General features: G+C 57.2%; 1 protein-coding gene across 1 annotated transcript in view; it reads right to left on the bottom strand.

The window, feature by feature from the left end:
* Positions 1 to 391: 391 nt before the first annotated feature.
* Positions 392 to 27,162, bottom strand: part of LOC122548163 (trypsin-like) — a 27,301-nt gene continuing 530 nt past the window's right edge. Inside the window, exons 2-5 of the mRNA XM_043686717.2 lie at positions 21,884 to 22,037; positions 16,166 to 16,425; positions 13,198 to 13,334; positions 392 to 684 (exon numbers count right to left, since the gene is read on the bottom strand). Coding sequence (XP_043542652.2) covers positions 535 to 684; positions 13,198 to 13,334; positions 16,166 to 16,425; positions 21,884 to 22,037 — 701 coding nt within the window. The 3' untranslated portion in view covers positions 392 to 534. The remainder of the gene's footprint in view (positions 685 to 13,197; positions 13,335 to 16,165; positions 16,426 to 21,883; positions 22,038 to 27,162) is intronic.

The following is a 27,162-nucleotide window of genomic DNA, read 5'->3' as shown; positions in this document are numbered from 1 at the left end:
TGTGTGTCACTATGACTGTGTGTGTCAGTGTGACTGTATGTGTGTGTCAGTGTGACTGTGTGTGTCAGTGTGACTGTGTGCGTCACTGTGACTGTGTGTGTGTCACTGTGACTGTATGTGTGTGTCAGTGTGACTGTGTGTGTGTCACTGTGACTGTGTGTGTGTGTCACTGTGACTGTATGCGTGTGTCAGTGTGACTGTGTGTGTGTCACTGTGACTGTGTGTGTGTCACTGTGACTGTATATGTGTGCCAGTGTGACTGTGTGTGTGTCACTGTGACTGTGTGTGTGTGTGTCTGTGTGGCTGTGTGTGTTGAAGTGTAAGTGTGAGTGTGCGAGTGTCAGAGTGTGCTCTTGAACAATGTGTGAGTGACAGAGACAAGAGTCGGTACTGAACTCGAAATGAGCCCTTTATTAACTTGACAACCAATTAACCAGCTGGTACAACCAGCCAACGGGTCTAACCAGCACAAACTAGCCTGACCAGCTAGTTAAGCAGTGGGCAGGGCCTGGTCTGTGTCCAAATGGAGGTATCTCAGTTTGTGGCCATGGTTTCGTGGATCCAGGGGAGGACTGTGCAGACCTTAGTGTACACCCCCGGGTAGTTTGGCTGTGCACAACCTTGTCCCCACGACACGATGCCTTCCAGGAACTCACCACATACCAGCGGACCCCCGGAGTCTCCCTGTGTTAGCAAGAAGCCTCATTAACCCAGGAACGGTACAGAGTGAAAGATACAGAACGGAGGGAACGGAGCGACAGAGAGGGTCCACGGCGATGGGCAGGGGACGGTTTGGCAGACCCCGTTAATGAAGCCCACGTAGGGACACATCACAGGAGGGAGGGGGAGGGGAACCCGGCTCACAGTGATGCCTAACACCGCAATTCAAGGCCATTCAACCACCTCTTCCCTTTGCCAGCACCATTTACCCTTTGACCCACTTCAGGAGTGGAGGAACACCACATCCCCAATCACAGCCATAAACAATGCTCAGCCCCAGCCGGTCATGTCAGCTTCCGTATCCCCACCATTTTGCAATGGCCCACCATTTTGGAATTGTCTGCCATTTTGGAATGGCCCACCATTTTGGAATGGCCCACCATTTTGGAATTGTCTGCCATTTTGGAATGGCCCACCATTTTGGAATGTCCCACCATTTTGGAATTGTCTGCCATTTTTGGCATGGCCCACCATTTTGGAATGGCCCACCATTTTGGAATTGTCTGCCATTTTGGAATGGCCCACCATTTTGGAATGGCCCACCATTTTGGAATGGCCCACCATTTTGGAATTGTCTGCCATTTTGGAATGGCCCACCATTTTGGAATTGTCTGCCATTTTGGAATGGCCCACCATTTTGGAATGGCCCACCATTTTGGAATTGTCTGCAATTTTGGAATGGCCCACCATTTTGGAATGGCCCACCATTTTGGAATGGCCCACCAGATGGGGAGTATCCACCATTTTGGGATGACCAATTTCCACTCACAAAATAAAGCAGCTTACATTGATGTAGCCACACTAACAGAGTGAAACATCCCCGAGGAGCACCCAGGGACAGAGGTGCACAACGATGATTTGTCATGGGGTTTCGTTCGGCCAGGTACCCAAAAACGGAGTTAGAAACTCTTAATTATTCCATGAGCATCGTAACGGAGGGGAGGGAGAGAGAGTGAGAGAGAGAGAAGGAGAAGGTGGAGAGGTTAAGCAGGGACTCCCTGAGGTCAGGACCTGCCTTCCCCATCCCACCATCCCAGAAATGCTGAAGGCATGGCCCCCAATGGCTGAGGGATGGGAACCGCGGGAGGCTTGGGAGGCCGGGGCTGGAGGAGGATTTGGAGGCAGGTGTTTGACTTATCGCTTTGAGGAAATTATTGTGGCCATCACTTGATTCAGAGCTGCACCAATCACAAATCAGGATAATCCATGGCTACTCGGATTCCGAGGGAATGTGTCACAATTTGTACCGGAAATGGTCAAAGCAATTTCTTTCATGCATTCATGGGACGTGGGGGTCACTGGCGGGGCCCAATATTTATTGCCCCCCTGTCCCTAGTTGCCCCACTTGGGAAGGTGAGGGTGAGCTGCCTTCTTGAGCTGCTGCAGTCCATGTGCTGTGGGTAGACCCACAATGTCCCTGAGGGAGGGAATTCCAGGATTCTGACCCAGGAAGGAACGGCCGATATATTTCCAAGTCGGGAAGGTGAGGGGCTCGGAGGGGAACTTGCAGGGGGTGGTGTCCCCATGTACCTGCTGCCCCTTGTCCTTCTAGATGGAAGTGGCCGTGGGTTTGGAAGGTGCTGCCTGAGGGTCTTTGGTGAGTTTCTGCAGTGGGTCTTGTAGCTGGTACACACTGCTGTTACTGAGCGTCGGTGGGGGGAGGGAGGGGATGGTACACACTGCTGTTACTGAGCGTCGGTGGGGGGGGGGAGGGGATGGTACACACTGCTGTTACTGAGGGTCGGTGGGGGGAGGGAGGGGATGGTACACACTGCTGTTACTGAGCGTCGGTGGGGGGGGGGAGGGGATGGTACACACTGCTGTTACTGAGGGTCGGTGGGGGGAGGGAGGGGATGGTACACACTGCTGTTACTGAGCGTCGGTGGGGGGGGGGAGGGGATGGTACACACTGCTGTTACTGAGCGTCGGTGGGGTGGAGGGAGGGGATGGTACACACTGCTGTTACTGAGTGTCGGTGGGGGGAGGGAGGGGATGGTACACACTGCTGTTACTGAGCGTCGGTGGGGGGGGGGAGGGGATGGTACACACTGCTGTTACTGAGCGTCGGTGGGGGGAGGGAGGGGATGGTACACACTGCTGTTACTGAGCGTCGGTGGGGGGAGGGAGGGGATGGTACACACTGCTGTTACTGAGCGTCGGTGGGGTGGAGGGAGGGGATGGTACACACTGCTGTTACTGAGTGTCGGTGGGGGGAGGGAGGGGATGGTACACACTGCTGTTACTGAGCGTCGGTGGGGTGGAGGGAGGGGATGGTACACACTGCTGTTACTGAGCGTCGGTGGGGGGAGGGAGGGGATGGTACACACTGCTGTTACTGAGCGTCGGTGGGGGGAGGGAGGGGATGGTACACACTGCTGTTACTGAGCGTCGGTGGGGGGAGGGAGGGGATGGTACACACTGCTGTTACTGAGCGTCGGTGGGGTGGAGGGAGGGGATGGTACACACTGCTGTTACTGAGTGTCGGTGGGGGGAGGGAGGGGATGGTACACACTGCTGTTACTGAGCGTCGGTGGGGTGGAGGGAGGGGATGGTACACACTGCTGTTACTGAGTGTCGGTGGGGGGAGGGAGGGGATGGTACACACTGCTGTTACTGAGTGTCGGTGGGGGAGGGAGGGGATGGTACACACTGCTGTTACTGAGCGTTGGTGGGGGAGGGAGGGGATGGTACACACTGCTGTTACTGAGCGTCGGTGGGGGAGGGAGGGGATGGTACACACTGCTGTTACTGAGTGTCGGTGGGGGGGAGGGAGGGGATGGTACACACTGCTGTTACTGAGGGTCAGAGGGGGAGGGAGGGGATGGTGCACACTGCTGTTACTGAGGGTCGGTGGGGGGAGGGAGGGGATGGTACACACTGCTGTTACTGAGCGTCGGTGGGGGGGAGGGAGGGGATGGTACACACTGCTGTTACTGAGGGTCGGTGGGGGGAGGGAGGGGATGGTACACACTGCTGTTACTGAGTGTCGGTGGGGGGAGGGAGGGGATGGTACACACTGCTGTTACTGAGCGTCGGTGGGGGGGAGGGAGGGGATGGTACACATTGCTGTTACTGAGCGTCGGTGGGGGGAGGGAGGGGATGGTACACACTGCTGTTACTGAGTGTCAGTGGGGGGGAGGGAGGGGATGGTACACACTGCTGTTACTGAGTGTCGGTGGGGCGGAGGGAGGGGATGGTACACACTGCTGTAACTGAGCGTCGTGGGGGGAGGGAGGGGATGGTACACACTGCTGTTACTGAGCGTCGGTGGGGGGGAGGGAGGGGAAGGTACACACTGCTGTTACTGAGCGTCGGTGGGGGAGGGAGGGGATGGTACACACTGCTGTTACTGAGCGTCGGTGGGGGGGAGGGAGGGGATGGTACACACTGCTGTTACTGAGGGACGGTGGGGGGAGGGAGGGGATGGTACACACTGCTGTTACTGAGCGTCGGTGGGGGGAGGGAGGGGATGGTACACACTGCTGTTACTGAGCGTCGGTGGGGGAGGGAGGGGATGGTACACACTGCTGTTACTGAGGGTCGGTGGGGGGAGGGAGGGGATGGTACACACTGCTGTTACTGAGTGTCGGTGGGGGGAGGGAGGGGATGGTACACACTGCTGTTACTGAGCGTCGGTGGGGGAGGGAGGGGATGGTACACACTGCTGTTACTGAGGGTCGGTGGGGGAGGGAGGGGATGGTACACACTGCTGTTACTGAGCGTCGGTGGGGGAGGGAGGGGATGGTACACACGGCTGTCACTGAGCGTCGGTGGGGTGGAGGGAGGGGATGGTACACACTGCTGTTACTGAGCGTCGTTGGGGGGAGGGAGGGGATGGTACACACTGCTGTTACTGAGTGTCAGTGGTGGGGAGGGACGGGATGGTACACACTGCTGTTACTGAGTGTCGGTGGGGGGAGGGAGGGGATGGTACACACTGCTGTTACTGAGCGTCGGTGGGGGGGGGAGGGGATGGTACACACTGCTGTTACTGAGCATCGGTGGGGGGGAGGGAGGGGATGGTACACACTGCTGTTACTGAGCGTCGGTGGGGGGAGGGAGGGGATGGTACACACTGCTGTTACTGAGCGTCGGTGGGGGGAGGGAGGGGATGGTACACACTGCTGTTACTGAGGGTCGGAGGGGGCAGGGAGGGGATGGTACACACTGCTGTTACTGAGCGTCGGTGGGGTGAGGGAGGGGATGGTACACACTGCTGTTACTGAGCGTCGGTGGGGGTAGGGAGGGGATGGTACACACTGCTGTTACTGAGCGTCGGTGGGGGGAGGGAGGGGATGGTACACACTGCTGTTACTGAGCGTCGGTGGGGGAGGGAGGGGATGGTACACACTGCTGTTACTGAGCGTCGGTGGGGGAGGGAGGGGATGGTACACACTGCTGTTACTGAGCGTCGGTGGGGGAGGGAGGATGGTACACACTGCTGTTACTGAGCGTCGGTGGGGGGAGGGAGGGGATGGTACACACTGCTGTTACTGAGCGTCGGTGGGGGGAGGGAGGGGATGGTACACACTGCTGTTACTGAGCGTCGGTGGGGGAGGGAGGGGATGGTACACACTGCTGTTACTGAGCGTCGGTGGGGGGAGGGAGGGGATGGTACACACTGCTGTTACTGAGCGTCGGTGGGGGAGGGAGGATGGTACACACTGCTGTTACTGAGCGTCGGTGGGGGGAGGGAGGGGATGGTACACACTGCTGTTACTGAGCGTCGGTGGGGGGAGGGAGGGGATGGTACACACTGCTGTTACTGAGCGTCGGTGGGGGGAGGGAGGGGATGGTACACACTGCTGTTACTGAGCGTCGGTGGGGGGAGGGAGGGGATGGTACACACTGCTGTTACTGAGCGTCGGTGGGGGAGGGAGGGGATGGTACACACTGCTGTTACTGAGCGTCGGTGGGGGAGGGAGGGGATGGTACACACTGCTGTTACTGAGCGTCGGTGGGGGGAGGGAGGGGATGGTACACACTGCTGTTACTGAGCGTCGGTGGGGGAGGGAGGGGATGGTACACACTGCTTTTACTGAGCGTCGGTGGGGGAGGGAGGGGATGGTACACACTGCTGTTACTGAGCGTCGGTGGGGGGAGCGAGGGGATGGTACACATTGCTGTTACTGAGTGTTGGTGGGGGAGGGAGGGGATGGTACACACTGCTGTTACTGAGCGTCGGTGGGGGAGTGAGGGGATGGTACACACTGCTGTTACTGGGCGTCTGTGGGGGGAGGGAGGGGATGGTACACACTGCTGTTACTGAGGGTCGGTGGGTGGAGGGAGGGGATGGTACACACTGCTGTTACTGAGCGTCGGTGGGGGGAGGGAGGGGATGGTACACACTGCTGTTACTGAGCGTCGGTGGGTGAGGGAGGGGATGGTACACACTGCTGTTACTGAGCGTCGGTGGGGGGAGAGAGGGGATGGTACACACTGCTGTTACTGAGCGTCGGTGGGGGGAGGGAGGGGATGGTACACATTGCTGTTACTGAGCGTCGGTGGGGGGAGGGAGGGGATGGTACACACTGCTGTTACTGAGTGTCAGTGGGGGGGAGGGAGGGGATGGTACACACTGCTGTTACTGAGTGTCGGTGGGGCGGAGGGAGGGGATGGTACACACTGCTGTAACTGAGCGTCGTGGGGGGAGGGAGGGGATGGTACACACTGCTGTTACTGAGCGTCGGTGGGGGGGAGGGAGGGGAAGGTACACACTGCTGTTACTGAGCGTCGGTGGGGGAGGGAGGGGATGGTACACACTGCTGTTACTGAGCGTCGGTGGGGGGGAGGGAGGGGATGGTACACACTGCTGTTACTGAGGGACGGTGGGGGGAGGGAGGGGATGGTACACACTGCTGTTACTGAGTGTCGGTGGGGGGAGGGAGGGGATGGTACACACTGCTGTTACTGAGCGTCGGTGGGGGAGGGAGGGGATGGTACACACTGCTGTTACTGAGGGTCGGTGGGGGAGGGAGGGGATGGTACACACTGCTGTTACTGAGCGTCGGTGGGGGAGGGAGGGGATGGTACACACGGCTGTCACTGAGCGTCGGTGGGGTGGAGGGAGGGGATGGTACACACTGCTGTTACTGAGCGTCGGTGGGGGGAGGGAGGGGATGGTACACACTGCTGTTACTGAGTGTCAGTGGGGGGGAGGGACGGGATGGTACACACTGCTGTTACTGAGTGTCGGTGGGGGGAGGGAGGGGATGGTACACACTGCTGTTACTGAGCGTCGGTGGGGGGGGGAGGGGATGGTACACACTGCTGTTACTGAGCATCGGTGGGGGGGAGGGAGGGGATGGTACACACTGCTGTTACTGAGCGTCGGTGGGGGGAGGGAGGGGATGGTACACACTGCTGTTACTGAGGGTCGGAGGGGGCAGGGAGGGGATGGTACACACTGCTGTTACTGTGCGTCGGTGGGGTGAGGGAGGGGATGGTACACACTGCTGTTACTGAGCGTCGGTGGGGGTAGGGAGGGGATGGTACACACTGCTGTTACTGAGCGTCGGTGGGGGGAGGGAGGGGATGGTACACACTGCTGTTACTGAGCGTCGGTGGGGGAGGGAGGGGATGGTACACACTGCTGTTACTGAGCGTCGGTGGGGGAGGGAGGGGATGGTACACACTGCTGTTACTGAGCGTCGGTGGGGGAGGGAGGATGGTACACACTGCTGTTACTGAGCGTCGGTGGGGGGAGGGAGGGGATGGTACACACTGCTGTTACTGAGCGTCGGTGGGGGGAGGGAGGGGATGGTACACACTGCTGTTACTGAGCGTCGGTGGGGGGAGGGAGGGGATGGTACACACTGCTGTTACTGAGCGTCGGTGGGGGAGGGAGGGGATGGTACACACTGCTGTTACTGAGCGTCGGTGGGGGGAGGGAGGGGATGGTACACACTGCTGTTACTGAGCGTCGGTGGGGGAGGGAGGATGGTACACACTGCTGTTACTGAGCGTCGGTGGGGGGAGGGAGGGGATGGTACACACTGCTGTTACTGAGCGTCGGTGGGGGGAGGGAGGGGATGGTACACACTGCTGTTACTGAGCGTCGGTGGGGGGAGGGAGGGGATGGTACACACTGCTGTTACTGAGCGTCGGTGGGGGGAGGGAGGGGATGGTACACACTGCTGTTACTGAGCGTCGGTGGGGGAGGGAGGGGATGGTACACACTGCTGTTACTGAGCGTCGGTGGGGGAGGGAGGGGATGGTACACACTGCTGTTACTGAGCGTCGGTGGGGGGAGGGAGGGGATGGTACACACTGCTGTTACTGAGCGTCGGTGGGGGAGGGAGGGGATGGTACACACTGCTGTTACTGAGCGTCGGTGGGGGGAGGGAGGGGATGGTACACACTGCTGTTACTGAGTGTCGGTGGGGGGAGGGAGGGGATGGTACACACTGCTGTTACTGAGCGTCGGTGGGGGAGGGAGAGGATGGTACACACTGCTGTTACTGAGCGTCGGTGGAGGGAGGGGATGGTACACACTGCTGTTACTGAGCGTCGGTGGGGGGAGGGAGGGGATGGTACACACTGCTGTTACTGAGCGTCGGTGGGTGAGGGAGGGGATGGTACACACTGCTGTTACTGAGCGTCGGTGGGGGGAGAGAGGGGATGGTACACACTGCTGTTACTGAGCGTCGGTGGGGGGAGGGAGGGGATGGTACACACTGCTGTTACTGAGCGTCGGTGGGGGGAGGGAGGGGATGGTACACACTGCTGTTACTGAGCGTCGGTGGGTGAGGGAGGGGATGGTACACACTGCTGTTACTGAGCGTCGGTGGGGGGAGGGAGGGGATGGTACACACTGCTGTTACTGAGCGTCGGTGGGGGGAGGGAGGGGATGGTACACACTGCTGTTACTGAGCGTCGGTGGGGGGAGGGAGGGGATGGTACACACTGCTGTTACTGAGCGTCGGTGGGTGGAGGGAGGGGATGGTACACACTGCTGTTACTGAGCGTCGGTGGAGGGAGGGAGGGGATGGTACACACTGCTGTACTGAGCCTCGGTGGGGGGAGGGAGGGGATGGTACACACTGCTGTTACTGAGCGTCGGTGGGGGGAGGGAGGGGATGGTACACACTGCTGTTACTGAGCGTCGGTGGGTGAGGGAGGGGATGGTACACACTGCTGTTACTGAGCGTCGGTGGGGGGAGGGAGGGGATGGTACACACTGCTGTTACTGAGCGTCGGTGGGGGGAGGGAGGGGATGGTACACACTGCTGTTACTGAGCGTCGGTGGAGGGAGGGGATGGTACACACTGCTGTTACTGAGCGTCGGTGGAGGGAGGGGATGGTACACACTGCTGTTACTGAACGTCGGTGGGGGGAGGGAGCGGATGGTACACACTGCTGTTACTGAGCGTCGGTGGGCGGAGGGAGGGGATGGTACACACTGCTGTTACTGAGCGTCGGTGGGGGAGGGAGGGGATGGTACACACTGCTGTTACTGAGCGTCGGTGGGGGGAGGGAGGGGATGGTACACACTGCTGTTACTGAGCGTCGGTGGGGGGAGGGAGGGGATGGTACACACTGCTGTTACTGAGCGTCAGTGGGGGGAGGGAGGGGATGGTACACACTGCTGTTACTGAGCGTCGGTGGAGGGAGGGGATGGTACACACTGCTGTTACTGAGCGTCGGTGGGGGGAGGGGAGGGGATGGTACACACTGCTGTTACTGAGCGTCGGTGGGGGGAGGGGAGGGGATGGTACACACTGTTGTTACTGAGCGTCGGTGGGGGGAGGGAGGGGATGGTACACACTGCTGTTACTGAGCGTCGGTGGGGGAGGGAGAGGATGGTACACACTGCTGTTACTGAGCATCGGTGGGGGAGCGAGGGGATGGTACACACTGCTGTTACTGAGCGTCGGTGGGGGGAGGGAGGGGATGGTACACACTGCTGTTACTGAGCGTCGGTGGGGGGAGGGGAGGGGATGGTACACACTGTTGTTACTGAGCGTCGGTGGGGGAGGGAGAGGATGGTACACACTGCTGTTACTGAGCATCGGTGGGGGAGCGAGGGGATGGTACACACTGCTGTTACTGAGCGTCGGTGGGGGGAGGGAGGGGATGGTACACACTGCTGTTACTGAGTGTCGGTGGGGGGAGGGAGGGGATGGTACACACTGCTGTTACTGAGCGTCGGTGGGGGAGGGAGAGGATGGTACACACTGCTGTTACTGAGCGTCGGTGGGGGGAGGGAGGGGATGGTACACACTGCTGTTACTGAGCATCGGTGGGGGAGCGAGGGGATGGTACACACTGCTGTTACTGAGCGTCGGTGGGGGGAGGGAGGGGATGGTACACACTGCTGTTACTGAGCGTCGGTGGGGGGAGGGGAGGGGATGGTACACACTGTTGTTACTGAGCGTCGGTGGGGGAGGGAGAGGATGGTACACACTGCTGTTACTGAGCATCGGTGGGGGAGCGAGGGGATGGTACACACTGCTGTTACTGAGCGTCGGTGGGGGGAGGGAGGGGATGGTACACACTGCTGTTACTGAGTGTCGGTGGGGGGAGGGAGGGGATGGTACACACTGCTGTTACTGAGCGTCGGTGGGGGGAGGGAGGGGATGGTACACACTGCTGTTACTGAGTGTCGGTGGGGGGAGGGAGGGGATGGTACACACTGCTGTTACTGAGCGTCGGTGGGGGAGGGAGAGGATGGTACACACTGCTGTTACTGAGCGTCGGTGGGGGGAGGGAGGGGATGGTACACACTGCTGTTACTGAGCGTCGGTGGAGGGAGGGGATGGTACACACTGCTGTTACTGAGCGTCGGTGGGGGGAGGGAGGGGATGGTACACACTGCTGTTACTGAGCGTCGGTGGGGGAGGGAGAGGATGGTACACACTGCTGTTACTGAGCGTCGGTGGGTGGAGGGAGGGGATGGTACACACTGCTGTTACTGAGTGTCGGTGGGTGGAGGGAGGGGATGGTACACACTGCTGTTACTGAGCGTCGGTTGGGGGGAGGGAGGGGATGGTACACACTGCTGTTACTGAGCGTCGGTGGGGGGGTGGGGATGGTACACACTGCTGTTACTGAGCGTTGGTGGGGGAGGGAGGGGATGGTACACACTGCTGTTACTGAGCGTCGGGGGGGAGGGAGGGGATGGTACACACTGCTGTTACTGAGCGTCGGTGGGGGGAGGGAGGGGATGGTACACACTGCTGTTACTGAGCGTCGGTGGGGGGAGGGAGGGGATGGTACACACTGCTGTTACTGAGCGTCGGTGGGGGAGGGAGAGGATGGTACACACTGCTGTTACTGAGCATCGGTGGGGGGAGGGAGGGGATGGTACACACTGCTGTTACTGAGTGTCGGTGGGGGGAGGGAGGGGATGGTACACACTGCTGTTACTGAGCGTCGGTGGGGGGGAGGGAGGGGATGGTACACACTGCTGTTACTGAGCGTCGGTGGGGGGAGGGAGGGGATGGTACACACTGCTGTTACTGAGTGTCGGTGGGGGGAGGGAGGGGATGGTACACACTGCTGTTACTGAGGGTCCGTGGGGGGAGGGAGGGGATGGTACACACTGCTGTTACTGAGCGTCGGTGGGGGAGGGAGGGGATGGTACACACTGCTGTTACTGAGCGTCGGTGGGGGAGGGAGAGGATGGTACACACTGCTGTTACTGAGCGTCGGTGGGGGGAGGGAGGGGATGGTACACACTGCTGTTACTGAGCGTCGGTGGGGGAGGGTGGGGATGGTACACATTGCTGTTACTGAGCATCGGTGGGGGGAGGGAGGGGATGGTACACACTGCTGTTACTGAGGGTCGGTGGGGGAGGGAGGGGATGGTACACACTGCTGTTACTGAGCGTCAGTGGGGGGGAGGGAGGGGCTCCCATGTTCAGACACACCACACCTCAAGGAACAGGCTTCCCTGAATGTCTCGAGGATGTGACTGGTGCAATAGTAATGCATTATCCAGTTAGAACTAGCCATTTGGATACAGAACTGGCTCAAAGGTAGAAGACAGAGGCTGGTGGTGGAGGGTTGTTTTTCAGACTGGAGGCCTGTGACCAGTGGAGTGCCACAAGGATCGGTGCTGGGTCCTGTACTTATTGTTATTTACATAAATGATTTGGATGCGAGCATAAGAGGTACAGTTAGTAAGTTTGCAGATGACACCAAAATTGGAGGTGTAGTGACAATGAAGAGGGTTACCTCAGATTACAACAGGATCTGGACCAGATGGGCCAATGGGCTGAGAAGTGGCAGATGGAGTTTAATTCAGATAAATGCGAGGTGTTGCATTTTGGGAAAGCAAATCCCAGCAGGACTTACACACCTAACGGTAAGGTCCTAGGGAGTGTTCCTGAACAAAGAGAGCTTGGAGTGCAGGTTCATAGCTCTGAAGAAGGTGTTTGGTATGCTTTCCTTTATTGGTCAGAGTATTGAGTACAGGGGTTGGGAGGTCATGTTGCGGCTGTACAGGACATTGGTTAGGCCACTGTTGGAATATTGTGTGCAATTCTGGTCTCCTTCCTATCGGAAAGATGTTGTGAAACTTGAAAGGGTTCAGAAAAGATTTACAATGATGTTGCCAGGGTTGGAGGGTCTGAGCTACAGGGAGAGGCTGAACAGGCTGGGGCTGTTTTCCCTGGAGCGTTGGAGGCTGAGGGGTGACCTTATAGAGGTTTATAAAATTATGAGGGGCATAGATAGGGTAAATAGACAAGGTCTTTTCCCTGGGGTGGGGGAGTCCAGAACTAGAGGGGCATAGGTTTAGGGTGAGAGGGGAAGGATGTAAAAGAGACCTAATGGGCAAGTTTTTCACACAGAGGGTGGTACGTGTGTGGAATGAGGTGCCAGAGGAAGTGGGGGAGGCTGGTACAATTGCAACATTTAAGAGGCATTTTAGATTAGTTTAGATTAGATTACATTACAGTGTGGAAACAGGCCCTTCGGCCCAACAAGTCCATACCGCCCCACCGAAGCGCAACCCACACATACCCCTACATTTACCCCTTACCTAACACTACGGGCAATTTAGCATGGCCAATTCACCTGACCTGCACATCTTTGGACTGTGGGAGGAAACCGGAGCACCCGGAGGAAACCCACGCAGACACGGGGAGAACGTGCAAACTCCACACAGTCAGTCGCCTGAGTCGGGAATTGAACCCAGGTCTCTGGGTCACTGTGAGGCAGCAGTGCTAACCACTGTGCCACCGTGCCGCCCATCTGGATGGGTATATGAATAGGAAGGGTTTGGAGGGATATGGGCCGGGTGCTGGCAGGTGGGACTAGATTGGGTTGGGAAATCTGGGTCAGCATGGACGGGTTGGACCGAAGGGTCTGTTTCCGTGCTGTCTAGCTCTATAAAAGCAAGCCTTTCACGATGTCTTCGTGCAGACCATGACCAACCTGAAATTGCACTTCCACCAAAAGCAGTGTCTCGGAGTGATCCACTCACACAGGGATGAGGAGGATTCAGCAAGTGTGGTTTAAAGGGGAACTTACATTGCAAGCATCTTTCTGCCCCTCCATGTAGCCGGCACAGATCATGGTGCTGGTGATCAGGCCAGGGTAGGCGTAATTACAGGCATAATCATTCATCAGCGGAACCCTCACACACCGCAGCGTATCCGGCATCACCACTTCAGAGAGGGAAAACCACACAGTGCTTCATCAGGAACAGACAGGCCATCACCTACCGCACAGCAACCCCCATCAAACCCTCCCAGCACGGGGTTAGATACAGAGTAAAGCTCCCTCTACACTGTCCCCCCCATCAAACACTCCCAGGACAGGGACAGCACGGGGTTAGATACAGAGTAAAGCTCTCTCTACACTGTCCCCATCAAACACTCCCAGGACAGGGACAGCACAGGGTTAGATACAGAGTAAAGCTCCCTCTACACTGTCCCCCATCAAACACTCCCAGGACAGGGACAGCACGGGGTGAGATACAGAGTAAAGCTTCCTCTACACTGTCCCCCCCATCAAACACTCCCAGGACGGGGACAGCACGGGGTTAGAGACAGGGTAAAGCTCCCTCTACACTGTCCCCCCATCAAACCCTCCCAGCACGGGGTTAGATACAGAGTAAAGCTCCCTCTACACTGTCCCCCCATCAAACCCTCCCAGCACGGGGTTAGATACAGAGTAAAGCTCCCTCTACACGGTCCCCCCCATCAAACACTCCCAGGACAGGGACAGCACGGGGTTAGATACAGAGTAAAGCTCCCTCTACACTGTCCCCCCATCCCAGGACAGGGACAGCACGGGGTTAGATACAGAGTAAAGCTCTCTCTACACTGTCCCCCATCAAACCCTCCCAGCACGGGGTTAGATACAGAGTAAAGCTCCCTCTATACTGTCCCCCCCATCAAACACTCCCAGGACAGGGACAGCACGGGGCTAGATACAGAGTAAAGCTCCCTCTACACTGTCCCCCCCATCAAACACTCCCAGGACAGGGACAGCACGGGGTTAGATACAGAGAAAAGCTCCCTCTACACTGTCCCCCCCATCAAACACTCCCAGGACAGGGACAGCACGGGGTTATATACAGAGTAAAGCTCCCTCTACACTGTCCCCCCCATCAAACACTCCCAGGACAGGGACAGCACGGGGTTAGATACAGAGTAAAGCTCTCTCTACACGGTCCCCCCATCCCAGGACAGGGACAGCACGGGGTTAGATACAGAGTAAAGCTTCCTCTACACTGTCCCCCCATCCCAGGACAGGGACAGCACGGGGTTAGATACAGAGTAAAGCTCCCTCTACACTGTCCCCCATCAAACCCTCCCAGGACAGGGTCAGCATGGGGTTAGATACAGAGTAAAGCTCCCTTTACACTGTCCCCCCATCAAACCCTCCCAGGACAGGGACAGCACAGGGTTAGATACAGAGTAAAGCTCCCTCTACACGGTCCCCCCATCAAACACTCCCAGGACAGGGACAGCATGGGGTTAGATACAGAGTAAAGCTTCCTCTACACTGTCCCCCCATCAAACCCTCCCAGGACAGGGACAGCACAGGGTTAGATACAGAGTAAAGCTCCCTCTACACTGTCTCCCCATCAAACACTCCCAGGATAGGGACAGCACAGGGTTAGATACAGAGTAAAGCTTCCTCTACACTGTCCCCCATCAAACATTCCCAGGACAGGGACAGCACGGGGTTAGATACAGAGTAAAGCTCCCTCTACACTGTCCCCCATCAAACACTCCCAGGATAGGGACAGCACGGGGTTAGATACAGAGTAAAACTCCCTCTACACTGTCCCCCCATCAAACCCTCCCAGGACAGGGACAGCACGGGGTTAGATACAGAGTAAAGCTCCCTCTACACTGTCCCCCCATCAAACCCTCCCAGGACAGGGACAGCACGGGGTTAGATGCAGAGTAAAGCTCCCTCTACACGGTCCCCCCATCAAACACACCCAGGGCGGGGACAGCACGTGGTTAGATACAGAGTAAAGCTCCCTCTACACTGTGCCCCCATCAAACACTCCCAGGACTGAGACAGCACAGGGTTAGATACAGAGTAAAGCTCCCTCTACACTGTCCCCCATCAAACACTCCCAGGACAGGGACAGCACGGGGTTAGATACAGAGTAAAGCTCCCTCTACACTGTCCCCCATCAAACACTCCCAGGATAGGGACAGCACGGGGTTAGATACAGAGTAAAACTCCCTCTACACTGTCCCCCCATCAAACCCTCCCAGGACAGGGACAGCACGGGGTTAGATACAGAGTAAAGCTCCCTCTACACTGTCCCCCCATCAAACCCTCCCAGGACAGGGACAGCACGGGGTTAGATGCAGAGTAAAGCTCCCTCTACACTGTCCCCCCATCAAACACACCCAGGGCGGGGACAGCACGGGGTTAGATACAGAGTAAAGCTCCCTCTACACTGTCACCCCATCAAACACTCCCAGGACAGGGATAGCACGGGGTTAGATACAGAGTAAAGCTCCCTCTACACTGTCCCCCCATCAAACACTCCCAGGACAGGGACAGCACGGGGTTAGATACAGAGTAAAGCTCTCTCTACACTGTCCCCATCAAACATTCCCAGGACAGGGACAGCACAGGGTTGGATACAGAGTAAAGCTCCCTCTACACTGTCCCCCATCAAACACTCCCAGGACAGGGACAGCACGGGGTGAGATACAGAGTAAAGCTTCCTCTACACTGTCCCCCCATCAAACACTCCCAGGACAGGGACAGCACGGGGTTAGGTACAGAGTAAAGCTCCCTCTACACTCTCCCCATCGATCGTTCCCGGGACAGGGGTTTGTGCTGTGATCCCGTTGCCCTGACACTGTCCCGGATTCCGAAGGGACTTTGCCCCCCCCTCACCCCCCCACCCTGCTGATGACCCCTCCCTGACTCCGAGAGCGCCACATCCCTCCCCGTGCCCCCTGCAAACCGTTCCCCCCCTCCTTCCCTGACACTCCCCGGGTAAAGCTGTACCCACCATCATTGGGATAGGTATTACCCCATCCTGAGACTGTGCACATGGCGTAGGGCAGTGGGCACTCTGTTGGCAATTGTACAGCTCTGATGTCGTCAGTCATGCGGATGGTCTCGGCCAGTTTAATCAGCATGATGTCGTGATCCAGCGTGTAACCATCAAACTGTGGGTGCTGATGGATACTATCCACTCCAACCAACACCTCTGTCCCTGTACGCTCCGTGAGGCTGTGTGCGCCCAAGAGCACTTTCAGGTAATCTGGACTGCAACACAATTAATTTGACTTGATCACATTAATGTCACATTGTGCCGGGATACAGTGAAAATTATTGTTTTGTAACCAGACAAAATCAGAAGTACAAGAGGGGAGTGGTACAGAGTGTGGAATACGGTGCTGCAGATTGCAGAGAGAGAGAGAGAGAGAGATAGACTCAGATGTACCACAGGTCCCCCTATCAGTCCGACAGCAGCGTTCTCCACCTGCTGGGAGATGGGGTTCAACGTTTCCCTCTGTTACGATAGGGAGGCCAGCTCTGATCCTATGGTACAAGCCGACCAGGAACGCCTCACCTTGTCATCTGTGCAACACCCCCCAAACAAGACGCAGTGCATGCTGGGACTGGGAGGAAATGTAACCTGGGCTGAGGCAGATTTTCACCTGGGAGTGGGTTGGAGGGTTATGGAGTAAATCGTAGAGTCTCCGCAGTGTGGAGACGGGCTCTTCGGCCCAACAGGCCCACACCAGCCCTCCAAAGAGTAACCCACCCAGACCCATTCCCCTACTCTATATTTACCCCTGACTAATGCACTTAACACTATGGGACAATTTAGCATGGCCAATCCACCCTAACCTGCACATCCCGGGGCACTATGGGACAATTTCCCATGGCCAATCCACCCTAACCTGCACATCCCTGGACACTATGGGACAATTTCCCATGGCCAATCCACCCTAACCTGCACATCCCTGGGCACTATGGGACAATTTAGCATGGCCAATCCACGCTAACCTGCACATCCCTGGGCACTATGGGACAATTTAGCATGGCCAATCCACCCTAACCTGCACATCCCTGGGCACTATGGGACAATTTAGCATGGCCAATCCACGCTAACCTGCACATCCCTGGGCACTATGGGACAATTTCCCATGGCCAATCCACCCTAACCTACACATCCCTGGGCCCTATGGGACAATTTAGCATGGCCAATCCACCCTAACCTGCACATCCCTGGGCACTATGGGACAATTTAGCATGGCCAATCCACGCTAACCTGCACATCCCTGGGCACTATGGGACAATTTCCCATGGCCAATCCACCCTAACCTACATATCCCTGGGCACTATGGGACAATTTAGCATGGCCAATCCACCCTAACCTGCACATCCCTGGGCACTATGGGACAATTTAGCATGGCCAATCCACCCTAACCTGCACATCCCTGGGCACTATGGGGCAATTTAGCATGGTCAATCCACCCTAACCTGCACATCCCTGGGCACTATGGGACAATTTAGCATGGTCAATCCACCCTAACCTGCACATCCCTGGGCACTATGGGGCAATTTAGCATGGTCAATCCACCCTAACCTGCACATCCCTGGGCACTATGGGACAATTTAGCATGGTCAATCCACCCTAACCTGCACATCCCTGGGCACCACTGGGAGGGATGTTTCATTTAGGGTGGGAGGGGTGTTTGATTTGGGGGGGGAAGGGTCTTTGGTTGAGGGAGGGGTCTTTGGTTTGGGGTGTGAGGGGTATTTGGTTTGGGTTGGGAGGGGTCTTTGGTTTTAGAGTGAGAGGGGTATTTGGTTTGGGAAGGAAGGGGTCATTGGATAGCAGTGGGATGGGTCTTTGGTTTGGTGTGGGAGGAGGTATTTGGTTTGGTGTCGGAGGGGTGATTGGTTTGGGGTGGGAGGGGGTATTTGGTTTGGTGTCGGAGGGGTGATTGGTTTGGGGTGGGAGGGGGTATTTGGTTTGGTGTCGGAGGGGTGATTGGTTTGGGGTGGGAGGGGGTATTTGGTTTGGTGTCGGAGGGGTGATTGGTTTTGGGTGGGAGGGGAGTTTGGTTTAGGGTGGGAGAGTTGTTTGGTGTGGGGAGGGAGGGGTGTTTGGTTTAAGGTGGGAGGGGGTATTTGGTTTGGGGTGATAGGGGTCTTTGGTTTGGGGTGGGAGGAGATGTTTGGTTTGGGGAGGGAGGGGATGTTTGGCTTGGGGTGGGAGGGGTGTTTGGTTTGGGGAGGGAGGGGATGTTTGGCTTGGGGTGGGAGGGGTGTTTGGTTTGGGGAGGGAGGGGGTGTTTGGTTTGGGGTGGGAGGGGATGTTTGGTTTGGGGTGGGAGGGGTGTTTGGTTCGGGGTGGGATGGGTATTGGGTTTGGGTTGGTTGGGGTGTTTGGTTTGGGGAGGGAGGGGTGTTTGTTTTGGGGTGGGCGGGGTGTGTTTGGTTTGGGGTGGGAGGGGTGTTTGGTTTGGGGAGGGAGGGATGTTTGGTTTGGGGTGGGAGTGGTGTTTGGTTTGGGGTGGGAGGGATGTTTGGTTTGGGGAGGGACGGGGTGTTTGGTTTGGGGAGGGAGGGAGGTTTGGTTTGGGGTGGGAGGGGATGTTTGGCTTGGGGTGGGAGGGGTGTTTGGTTTGGGGTGGGAGGGGTGTTTGGTTAGGGGTGGGAGGGGTATTGGGTTTGGGTTGGTTGGGGTGTTTGGTTTGGGGAGGGAGGTGTGTTTGTTTTGGGGTCGGCGGGGTGTGTTTGGTTTGGGGTGGGAGTGGTGTTTGGTTTGGGGAGGAAGGAAGGTTTGGTTTGGGGTGGGAGGGGATGTTTGGTTTGGGGTGGGAGGGGTGTGTTTGGTTTGGGGTGGGAGGGGGTATTTGAGTTGGGGTGGTAGGGGTCTTTGGTTTAGGGTGGGAGGGGGTTTTTGGTTTGGGGAGGGAGGGGATGTTTGGCTTGGAATGGGAGGGATGTTTGGTTTGGGGAGGGAGGGTTGTGTTTAGTTTGGGGTGGGAGGCGTGTTTGGTTTGGGGTGGGAGGGGTGTTTGGTTTGGGGTGGGAGGGTTGTGTTTGGTTTGGGGTGGGAGGGGTGTTTGGTTTGGGGTGGGAGGGTTGTGTTTGGTTTGGGGTGGGAGGGGTATTTGGTTTGGGGTGGGAGGGTTGTGTTTGGTTTGGGGTGGGAGGGGTATTTAGTTTGGGGAGGTAGGGGGTGTTTGGTTTGGAGAGGGAGGGGTGTTTACTTTGGAGTGGGAGGGGGTTTTTGTTTTGGGGTGGGAGGGGGCGTTTGGTTTGGGGAGGAAGGGGTGTTTGGTTTGGGGTGGGAGGGGGTGTTTGGTTTGGGGTGGGAGGGGGTGTTTGGTTTGGGGTGGGAGGCGTGTTTGGTTTGGGGGGAGGGATGTTTGGTTTGGGGTGGGAGGGGTGTTTGGTTTGTGGGGAGAGGGGATGTTTGGTTTGGGGAGGGAGGGGTGTGTGGTTTGGGGAGGGAGGGGTGTTTGGTTTGGGGAGGGAGGGGGTGTTTGGTTTGGGGTGGGAGGGGTATTTGGTTTGGGGAGGGAGGGGGGGTGTGGTTTGGGGAGGGAGGGGGTGTGGGTTTGGGGAGGGAGGGGGCGTTTGGTTTGGGGTGGGAGGGGTATTTGGTTTGGGGAGGGAGGGGATGTGTGGTTTGGGGAGGGAGGTGGTGTGTGGTTTGGGGAAGGAGGGGGTGTGTGGTTTGGGGAGGGAGGGGGTGTGTGGTTTGGGGAGGGAGGGGGGGTGTGTGGTTTGGGGAGGGAGGGGGGTGTGTGGTTTGGGGTGGGAGGGGGTGTGTGGTTTGGGGAGGGAGGGGGTGTGTGGTTTGGGGAGGGAGGGGGTGTGTGGTTTGGGGTGGGAGGGGGGGTGTGTGGTTTGGGGAGGGAGGGGGTGTGTGGTTTGGGGAGGGAGGGGGTGTGTGGTTTGGGGAGGGAGGGGGGGTGTGTGGTTTGGGGAGGGAGGGGGTGTGTGGTTTGGGGAGGGAGGGGGTGTGTGGTTTGGGGAGGGAGGGAGGGGTGTGTGGTTTGGGGAGGGAGGGGGTGTTTGGTTTGGGGAGGGAGGGGTGTGTGGTTTGGGGAGGGAGGGGGTGTGTGGTTTGGGGAGGGAGGGGGGCTTTGTGGTTTGGGGAGGGAGGGGTGTTTGACGACGTTGGCTGCTTTCCTGAGGCCGGGGGAATTGGAGACGGAGTTGATGGAAGGGTCACAATTCTCAGGAACGGTCAGTTCCCGTGACACCCCACATCCTCCGTCTACTCCCCCCCCCCACCACCATTCCCAGGTTCCTGGCAGACTTTCCCTACCCCTCTGGTGCCCCCCCACCCAGAAGGACCCCAACGGTTGGGGGTTGCTGGGTGGGTGGTGGGGTTTGTGACGTTGTCTGGAGGTCATGTGACTGGATGAGCGAGCCTGCGTTGTGGGACGTTGCGCCATGCCCAGTTCTGGTCACCTCCCTCAGTCCCAGGAGAACCGTGGGCAAGGCGCAGGGGTGGTTGGGGGTGGGGGGGTGGGGGGAGTTTTGTGAAGTGATTGGCGGGGGGGGGTGGTGGTGGAATTGAACCTCTCAGCTCTGAGGAGCCTGGGTGTGCTTCCTCTGGAGCGGTGGGGTGGACCTTTGAGTGAAGTTTGCCGGGAATCTCTTCCCTAGCGGCAGGCGTGCCTGAGATAAGAGGCCGAAGGTGAGGCGAGGGGGGGGAGGGTGTCTGCTGGGGGGGGGTGGGGGAGGTGATGGGAGATCCGAGGAAGGCTATCAGGTTACCCAGTGGGTGGGGGATGCACGGGACAGCACTGGCTGGGAGAGAGGGGAGGAGGGGACATTGGGAACATTACTCGGTGAACACCCAGTGAATGGGACCAATTGTGGTTTGGTGTCAGACTAGACGTAGTGGGCCAAAGGGCCTGTTTCTCGCACTCTGCTGGTGGTGTTGGGGGTGGTGGGGGGGGGGGGGGGGGAATGCGGGATTAACTGGCCCCTCAGTAGCTGCTGCAGGCTATCGGTATTTGGAACGGGCAATCCGGCTGGAACACACAGGGCAGGGGCAGGGGCAGGGTCCGGATGTGACTCCCAGAGACACACCTCACTCTTCACTCTCCCCCCTGAGCCCGTCAAACGGAGGGCCCTCACCCCAGCGATAGATGCGGGTCCGGGGGGAAGAGACAGGTCGCCTCACCATCCCGACTCGGCCGTTCCTTCCTGGGTCAGAATTCCCCTCCCTCAGGGGGCATTGTGGGTCTACCCACAGCAGTGGTTCAAGAAGGCACCCCCCCCCCACCCCACCCTCTCGGGAGGGGGGCAATTAGGGACAGGCAGGGTCAGGTAAGCAATAAATACCGAAACTAGGCACATGGAGCGAAGGTTTTGGGAAAGGGGGACTAATTTCCTGAACATGGGTGACCCAGTGAGAGAGAGGGACAGAGAGACCAGAGGATGTCACTCAGAGTCAGGGAAGACTAGCAGGGGATTGACCCAGGGGCCTGGCATCACCAGGGAGGGGGGTTGGCAGGAGGGGAGGGCATTGGTCGAGGGGAAGCAGTAGCCGCGAGGGGAGGGTGAGGCTGGCAGCGAGGAGGGAGGGGACGGAGGAGGGGAGGGAAACTGAGGACTTGACTGAGGCTTTCACAAGGTCACCTGAGAGGGGCGCTCTCACGGCCGGCTAGTACGGGGACGAGATGGGCTGAATGGACCCGCAGCCCCGGCGTGGCGCGGGGTCAGGAGAAGGTGCACGTACCTGTAGTAGCAGTGGGCAGCAGAGATAACCCACCGGTCGCTGATCAGGGAACCCCCACAGCCGTGGTACCCCATGTCCAGAGAGACTTGCCAAGGCACAGAGTGGGGACTACATTCGTATCCCCCGACAATCTTGTCATTGGATGAGGCAGCAGCTACGAGGAAAAGGGGGAAGGGGGAAGGGGAGTGGGAGAGGGGGGAGACCAATTAACAACGGCAAGTCACAGAGCAAGAGGCGAGACCATTCGGCCCCTCGTTCGCCCCTTCAACACCGTCCGTCCCTCCCAGAATTCTCCTTCCCCTCCCCACCCTGGAGTCCCAACCTCCCCAGCGACGGGAGGTCGCCTGGGGGGTAGGGGGGGGGTTTGAGGGGACCTGGCTGTGTAGGAGGGGAGGGTGCCTTGACCCATTAACCCGACTTTCTCTCGCCAGAGATTCTGCCGGAGTTTTTCCAGCAACGTCACAGAATCCCCACAGAGTGGAAACAGGCCCTTCGGCCCGACAAGTCCACACTGACCCCTCCGAGGAGCGTCCCACCCGGACCCATTCCCCCTCCCCCATTACTCTACATTTATCCCTGACTAATGCTCATTCTCTGTGATGTGGAGGTGTTTGGTGATGGACTGGACAGCACAAAGTTAAAACTCACACAACACCAGGTCACAGTCCAACAGGGTTATTGAGAAACACGAGCTTTCAGACAGCTATCCTTCATCAGGCGGTTGGCTGATTGTCTGAAGGAGTTGAGTGAATTTTAACATTGGGCTGCGAACCTGCAGATCAATTTCCCACGACCGACCCACCCTAACCTGCACATCCCTGAACACTATGGGACAATTTAGCATGGTCAATCCACCCTAACCTGCACATCCCTGGGCACTATGGGACAATTTAGCATGGTCAATCCATCCTAACCTGCACATCCCTGGGCACTATGGGACAATTTATCATGGCCAATCCACCCTAACCTGCACATCCCTGGGCACTATGGGACAATTTAGCATGGCCAATCCACCCTAACCTGCACATCCCTGGGCACTATGGGACAATTTAGCATGACCAATCCACCCTAACCTACACATCCCTGGGCACTATGGGACAATTTAGCATGGCCAATCCACCCTAACCTGCACATCCCTGGGCACTATGGGACAATTTAGCATGGCCAATCCACCCTAACCTGCACATCCCTGGGCACTATGGGACAATTTAGCATGGCCAATCCACCCTAACCTGCACATCCCTGGGCACTATGGGACAACTTAGCATGGCCAATCCACCCTAACCTGCACATCCCTGGGCACGATGGGACAATTTCCCCTGGCCAATCCACCCTAACCTGCACACCCCTGGGCACTATGAGACAATTTAGCATGGCCAATCCACCCTAACCTGCTCATCCCTGGGCACGATGGGACAATTTCCCCTGGCCAATCCACCCTAACCTACACATCCCTGGGCACTATGGGACAATTTAGCATGGCCAATCCACCCTAACCTGCACATCCCTGGGCACGATGGGACAATTTAGCACGGCCAATCCACCCTAACCTGCACATCCCTGGACACTATGGGACAATTTCCCATGGCCAATCCACCCTAACCTACACATCCCCGGGCACTATGGGACAATTTAGTATGGCCAATCCACCCTAACCTACACATCCCTGGACACTATGGGATAATTTAGTATGGCCAATCCACCCTAACCTGCTCATCCCTGGGCACTATGGGACAATTACCCATGGCCAATCCACCTTAACCTGCACATCCCTGGGCACTATGGGACAATTTAGCATGGCCAATCCACCCTAACCTGCTCATCCCTGGGCACTATGGGACAATTTATCATGGCCAATCCACCCTAACCTGCACATCCCTGGACACTATGGGACAATTTAGTATGGCCAATCCACCCTAACCTGCACATCCCTGGACACTATGGGACAATTTCCCATGGCCAATCCACCCTAACCTACACATCCCTGGGCACTATGGGACACTTTAGCATGGCCAATCCACCCTAACCTGCACATCCCCGGGCACTATGGGACAATTTAGTATGGCCAATCCACCCTAACCTACACATCCCTGGACACTATGGGACAATTTAGTATGGCCAATCCACCCTAACCTGCACATCCCTGGACACTATGGGACAATTTCCCATGGCCAATCCACCCTAACCTACACATCCCTGGACACTATGGGACAATTTAGTATGGCCAATCCACCCTAATCTACACATCCCTGGGCACTATGGCACAATTTAGCATGGCCAATCCACCCTAACCTGCACATCCCTGGGCACTATGGGACAATTCAGCACGGCCAATCCTCCCTAACCTGCACATCCCTGGGCACTATGGGACAATTTAGCAAGGCCAATCCACCCTAACCTGCACATCCCTGGGCACTATGGGACAATTCAGCACGGCCAATCCACCCTAACCTGCACATCCCTGGGCACTATGGCACAATTTAGCATGGCCAATCCACCCTAACCTGCACATCCCTGGGCAATATGGGACAATTTAGCATGGCCAATCCACCTTAACCTGCACATCCCTGGGCACTATGGGACAATTTAGCATGGCCAATCCACCCTAACCTGCACATCCCTGGGCACTATTGGACAATTTAGCATGGCCAATCCACCCTAACCTGCACATCCCTGGGCACTATGGGACAATTTAGCATGGCCAATCCACCCTAACCTGCACATCCCTGGGCACTATGGGACAATTTAGCATGGCCAATCCACCCTAACCTGCACATCCCTGGGCACTATGGGACAATTTATCATGGCCAATCCACCCTAACCTACACATCCCTGGGCACTATGGGACAATTTAGCACGGCCAATCCACCCTAACCTGCACATCCCTGGACACTATGGGACAATTTCCCATGGCCAATCCACCCTAACCTACACATCCCCGGGCACTATGGGACAATTTAGTATGGCCAATCCACCCTAACCTACACATCCCTGGACACTATGGGACAATTTAGTATGGCCAATCCACCCTAACCTGCTCATCCCTGGGCACTATGGGACAATTACCCATGGCCAATCCATCCTAACCTGCACATCCCTGGGCACTATGGGACAATTTAGCATGGCCAATCCACCCTAACCTGCACATCCCTGGGCACTATGGGACAACTTAGCATGGCCAATCCACCCTAACCTGCACATCCCTGGACACTATGGGACAATTTAGTATGGCCAATCCACCCTAACCTGCACATCCCTGGACACTATGGGACAATTTAGTATGGCCAATCCACCCTAACCTGCTCATCCCTGGGCACTATGGGACAATTACCCATGGCCAATCCATCCTAACCTGCACATCCCTGGGCACTATGGGACAATTCAGCATGGCCAATCCACCCTAACCTGCACATCCCTGGGCACTATGGGACAATTTAGCATGGCCAATCCACCCTAACCTGCACATCCCTGGGCACTATGGGACAATTTAGCATGGCCAATCCACCCTAACCTGCACATCCCTGGGCACTGTGGGACAATTTAGCATGGCCAATCCACCCTAACCTGCACATCCCTGGACACTATGGGACAATTTAGCATGGCCAATCCACCCTAACCTGCACATCCCTGGGCACTATGGGACAATTTAGCATGGCCAATCCACCCTAACCTGCACATCCCTGGGCACTGTGGGACAATTTAGCATGGCCAATCCACCCTAACCTGCACATCCCTGGGCACTATGGGACAATTTAGCATGGCCAATCCACCCTAACCTGCACATCCCTGGGCACTGTGGGACAATTTAGCATGGCCAATCCACCCTAACCTGCACATCCCTGGACACTATGGGACAATTTAGCATGGCCAATCCACCCTAACCTGCACATCCCTGGACACTGTGAGACAATTTAGCATGGCCAATCCACTGCAACCTGCACATCCCTGGACACTGTGGGACAATTTAGCATGGCCAATCCACCCTAACCTGCACATCCCTGGGCACTGTGGGACAATTTAGCATGGCCAATCCACCCTAACCTGCACATCCCTGGGCACTATGGGACAATTTAGCATGGCCAATCCACCCTAACCTGCACATCCCTGGGCACTATGGGACAATTTCCCCTGGCTAATCCACCCTAACCTGCACATCCCTGTGCACTATGGGACAATTTAGCATGGCCAATCCACCCTAACCTGCACATCCCTGGGCACTATGGGACAATTTAGCATGGCCAATCCACCCTAACCTGCACATCCCTGGGCACTATGGGACAATTTAGCATGGCCAATCCACCCTAACCTGCACATCCCTGGACACTATGGGACAATTTAGCATGGCCAATCCACCCTAACCTGCACATCCCTGGGCACTATGGGACAATTTAGCATGGCCAATCCACCCTAACCTGCACATCCCGGGGCACTATGGGACAATTTAGCATGGCCAATCCACCCTAACCTGCACATCCCCGGGCACTATGGGACAGTTTCCCATGGCCAATCCACCCTAACCTACACACCCCTGGGCACTATGGGACAATTTAGCATGGCCAATCCACCCTAACCTGCACATCCCTGGGCACTATGGGACAATTTAGCATGGCCAATCCACCCTAACCTGCACATCCCTGGGCACTATGGGACAATTTAGCATGGCCAATCCACCCTAACCTGCACATCCCGGGGCACTATGGGACAATTTAGCATGGCCAATCCACCCTAACCTGCACATCCCCGGGCACTATGGGACAGTTTCCCATGGCCAATCCACCCTAACCTACACACCCCTGGGCACTATGGGACAATTTAGCATGGCCAATCCACCCTAACCTACACACCCCTGGGCACTATGGGACAATTTAGCATGGCCAATCCACCCTAACCTGCACATCCCTGGGCACTATGGGACAATTTAGCATGGCCAATCCACCCTAACCTGCACATCCCGGGGCACTATGGGACAATTTAGCATGGCCAATCCACCCTAACCTGCACATCCCCGGGCACTATGGGACAGTTTCCCATGGCCAATCCACCCTAACCTACACACCCCTGGGCACTATGGGACAATTTAGCATGGCCAATCCACCCTAACCTACACACCCCTGGGCACTATGGGACAATTTAGCATGGCCAATCCACCCTAACCTGCACATCCCTGGGCACTATGGGACAAGTTAGCACGGCCAATCCACCCTAACCTGCACATCCCGGGGCACTATGGGACAATTTAGCATGGCCAATCCACCCTAACCTGCACATCCCCGGGCACT

This window comes from Chiloscyllium plagiosum, unplaced genomic scaffold, assembly GCF_037043375.1.
Source record: "Chiloscyllium plagiosum isolate Xiang-an unplaced genomic scaffold, Cpla_swu_hap1 HiC_scaffold_38, whole genome shotgun sequence".
NCBI lineage: Eukaryota > Metazoa > Chordata > Chondrichthyes > Orectolobiformes > Hemiscylliidae > Chiloscyllium > Chiloscyllium plagiosum.
This window is presented reverse-complemented; position numbering and strand designations above follow the sequence as displayed.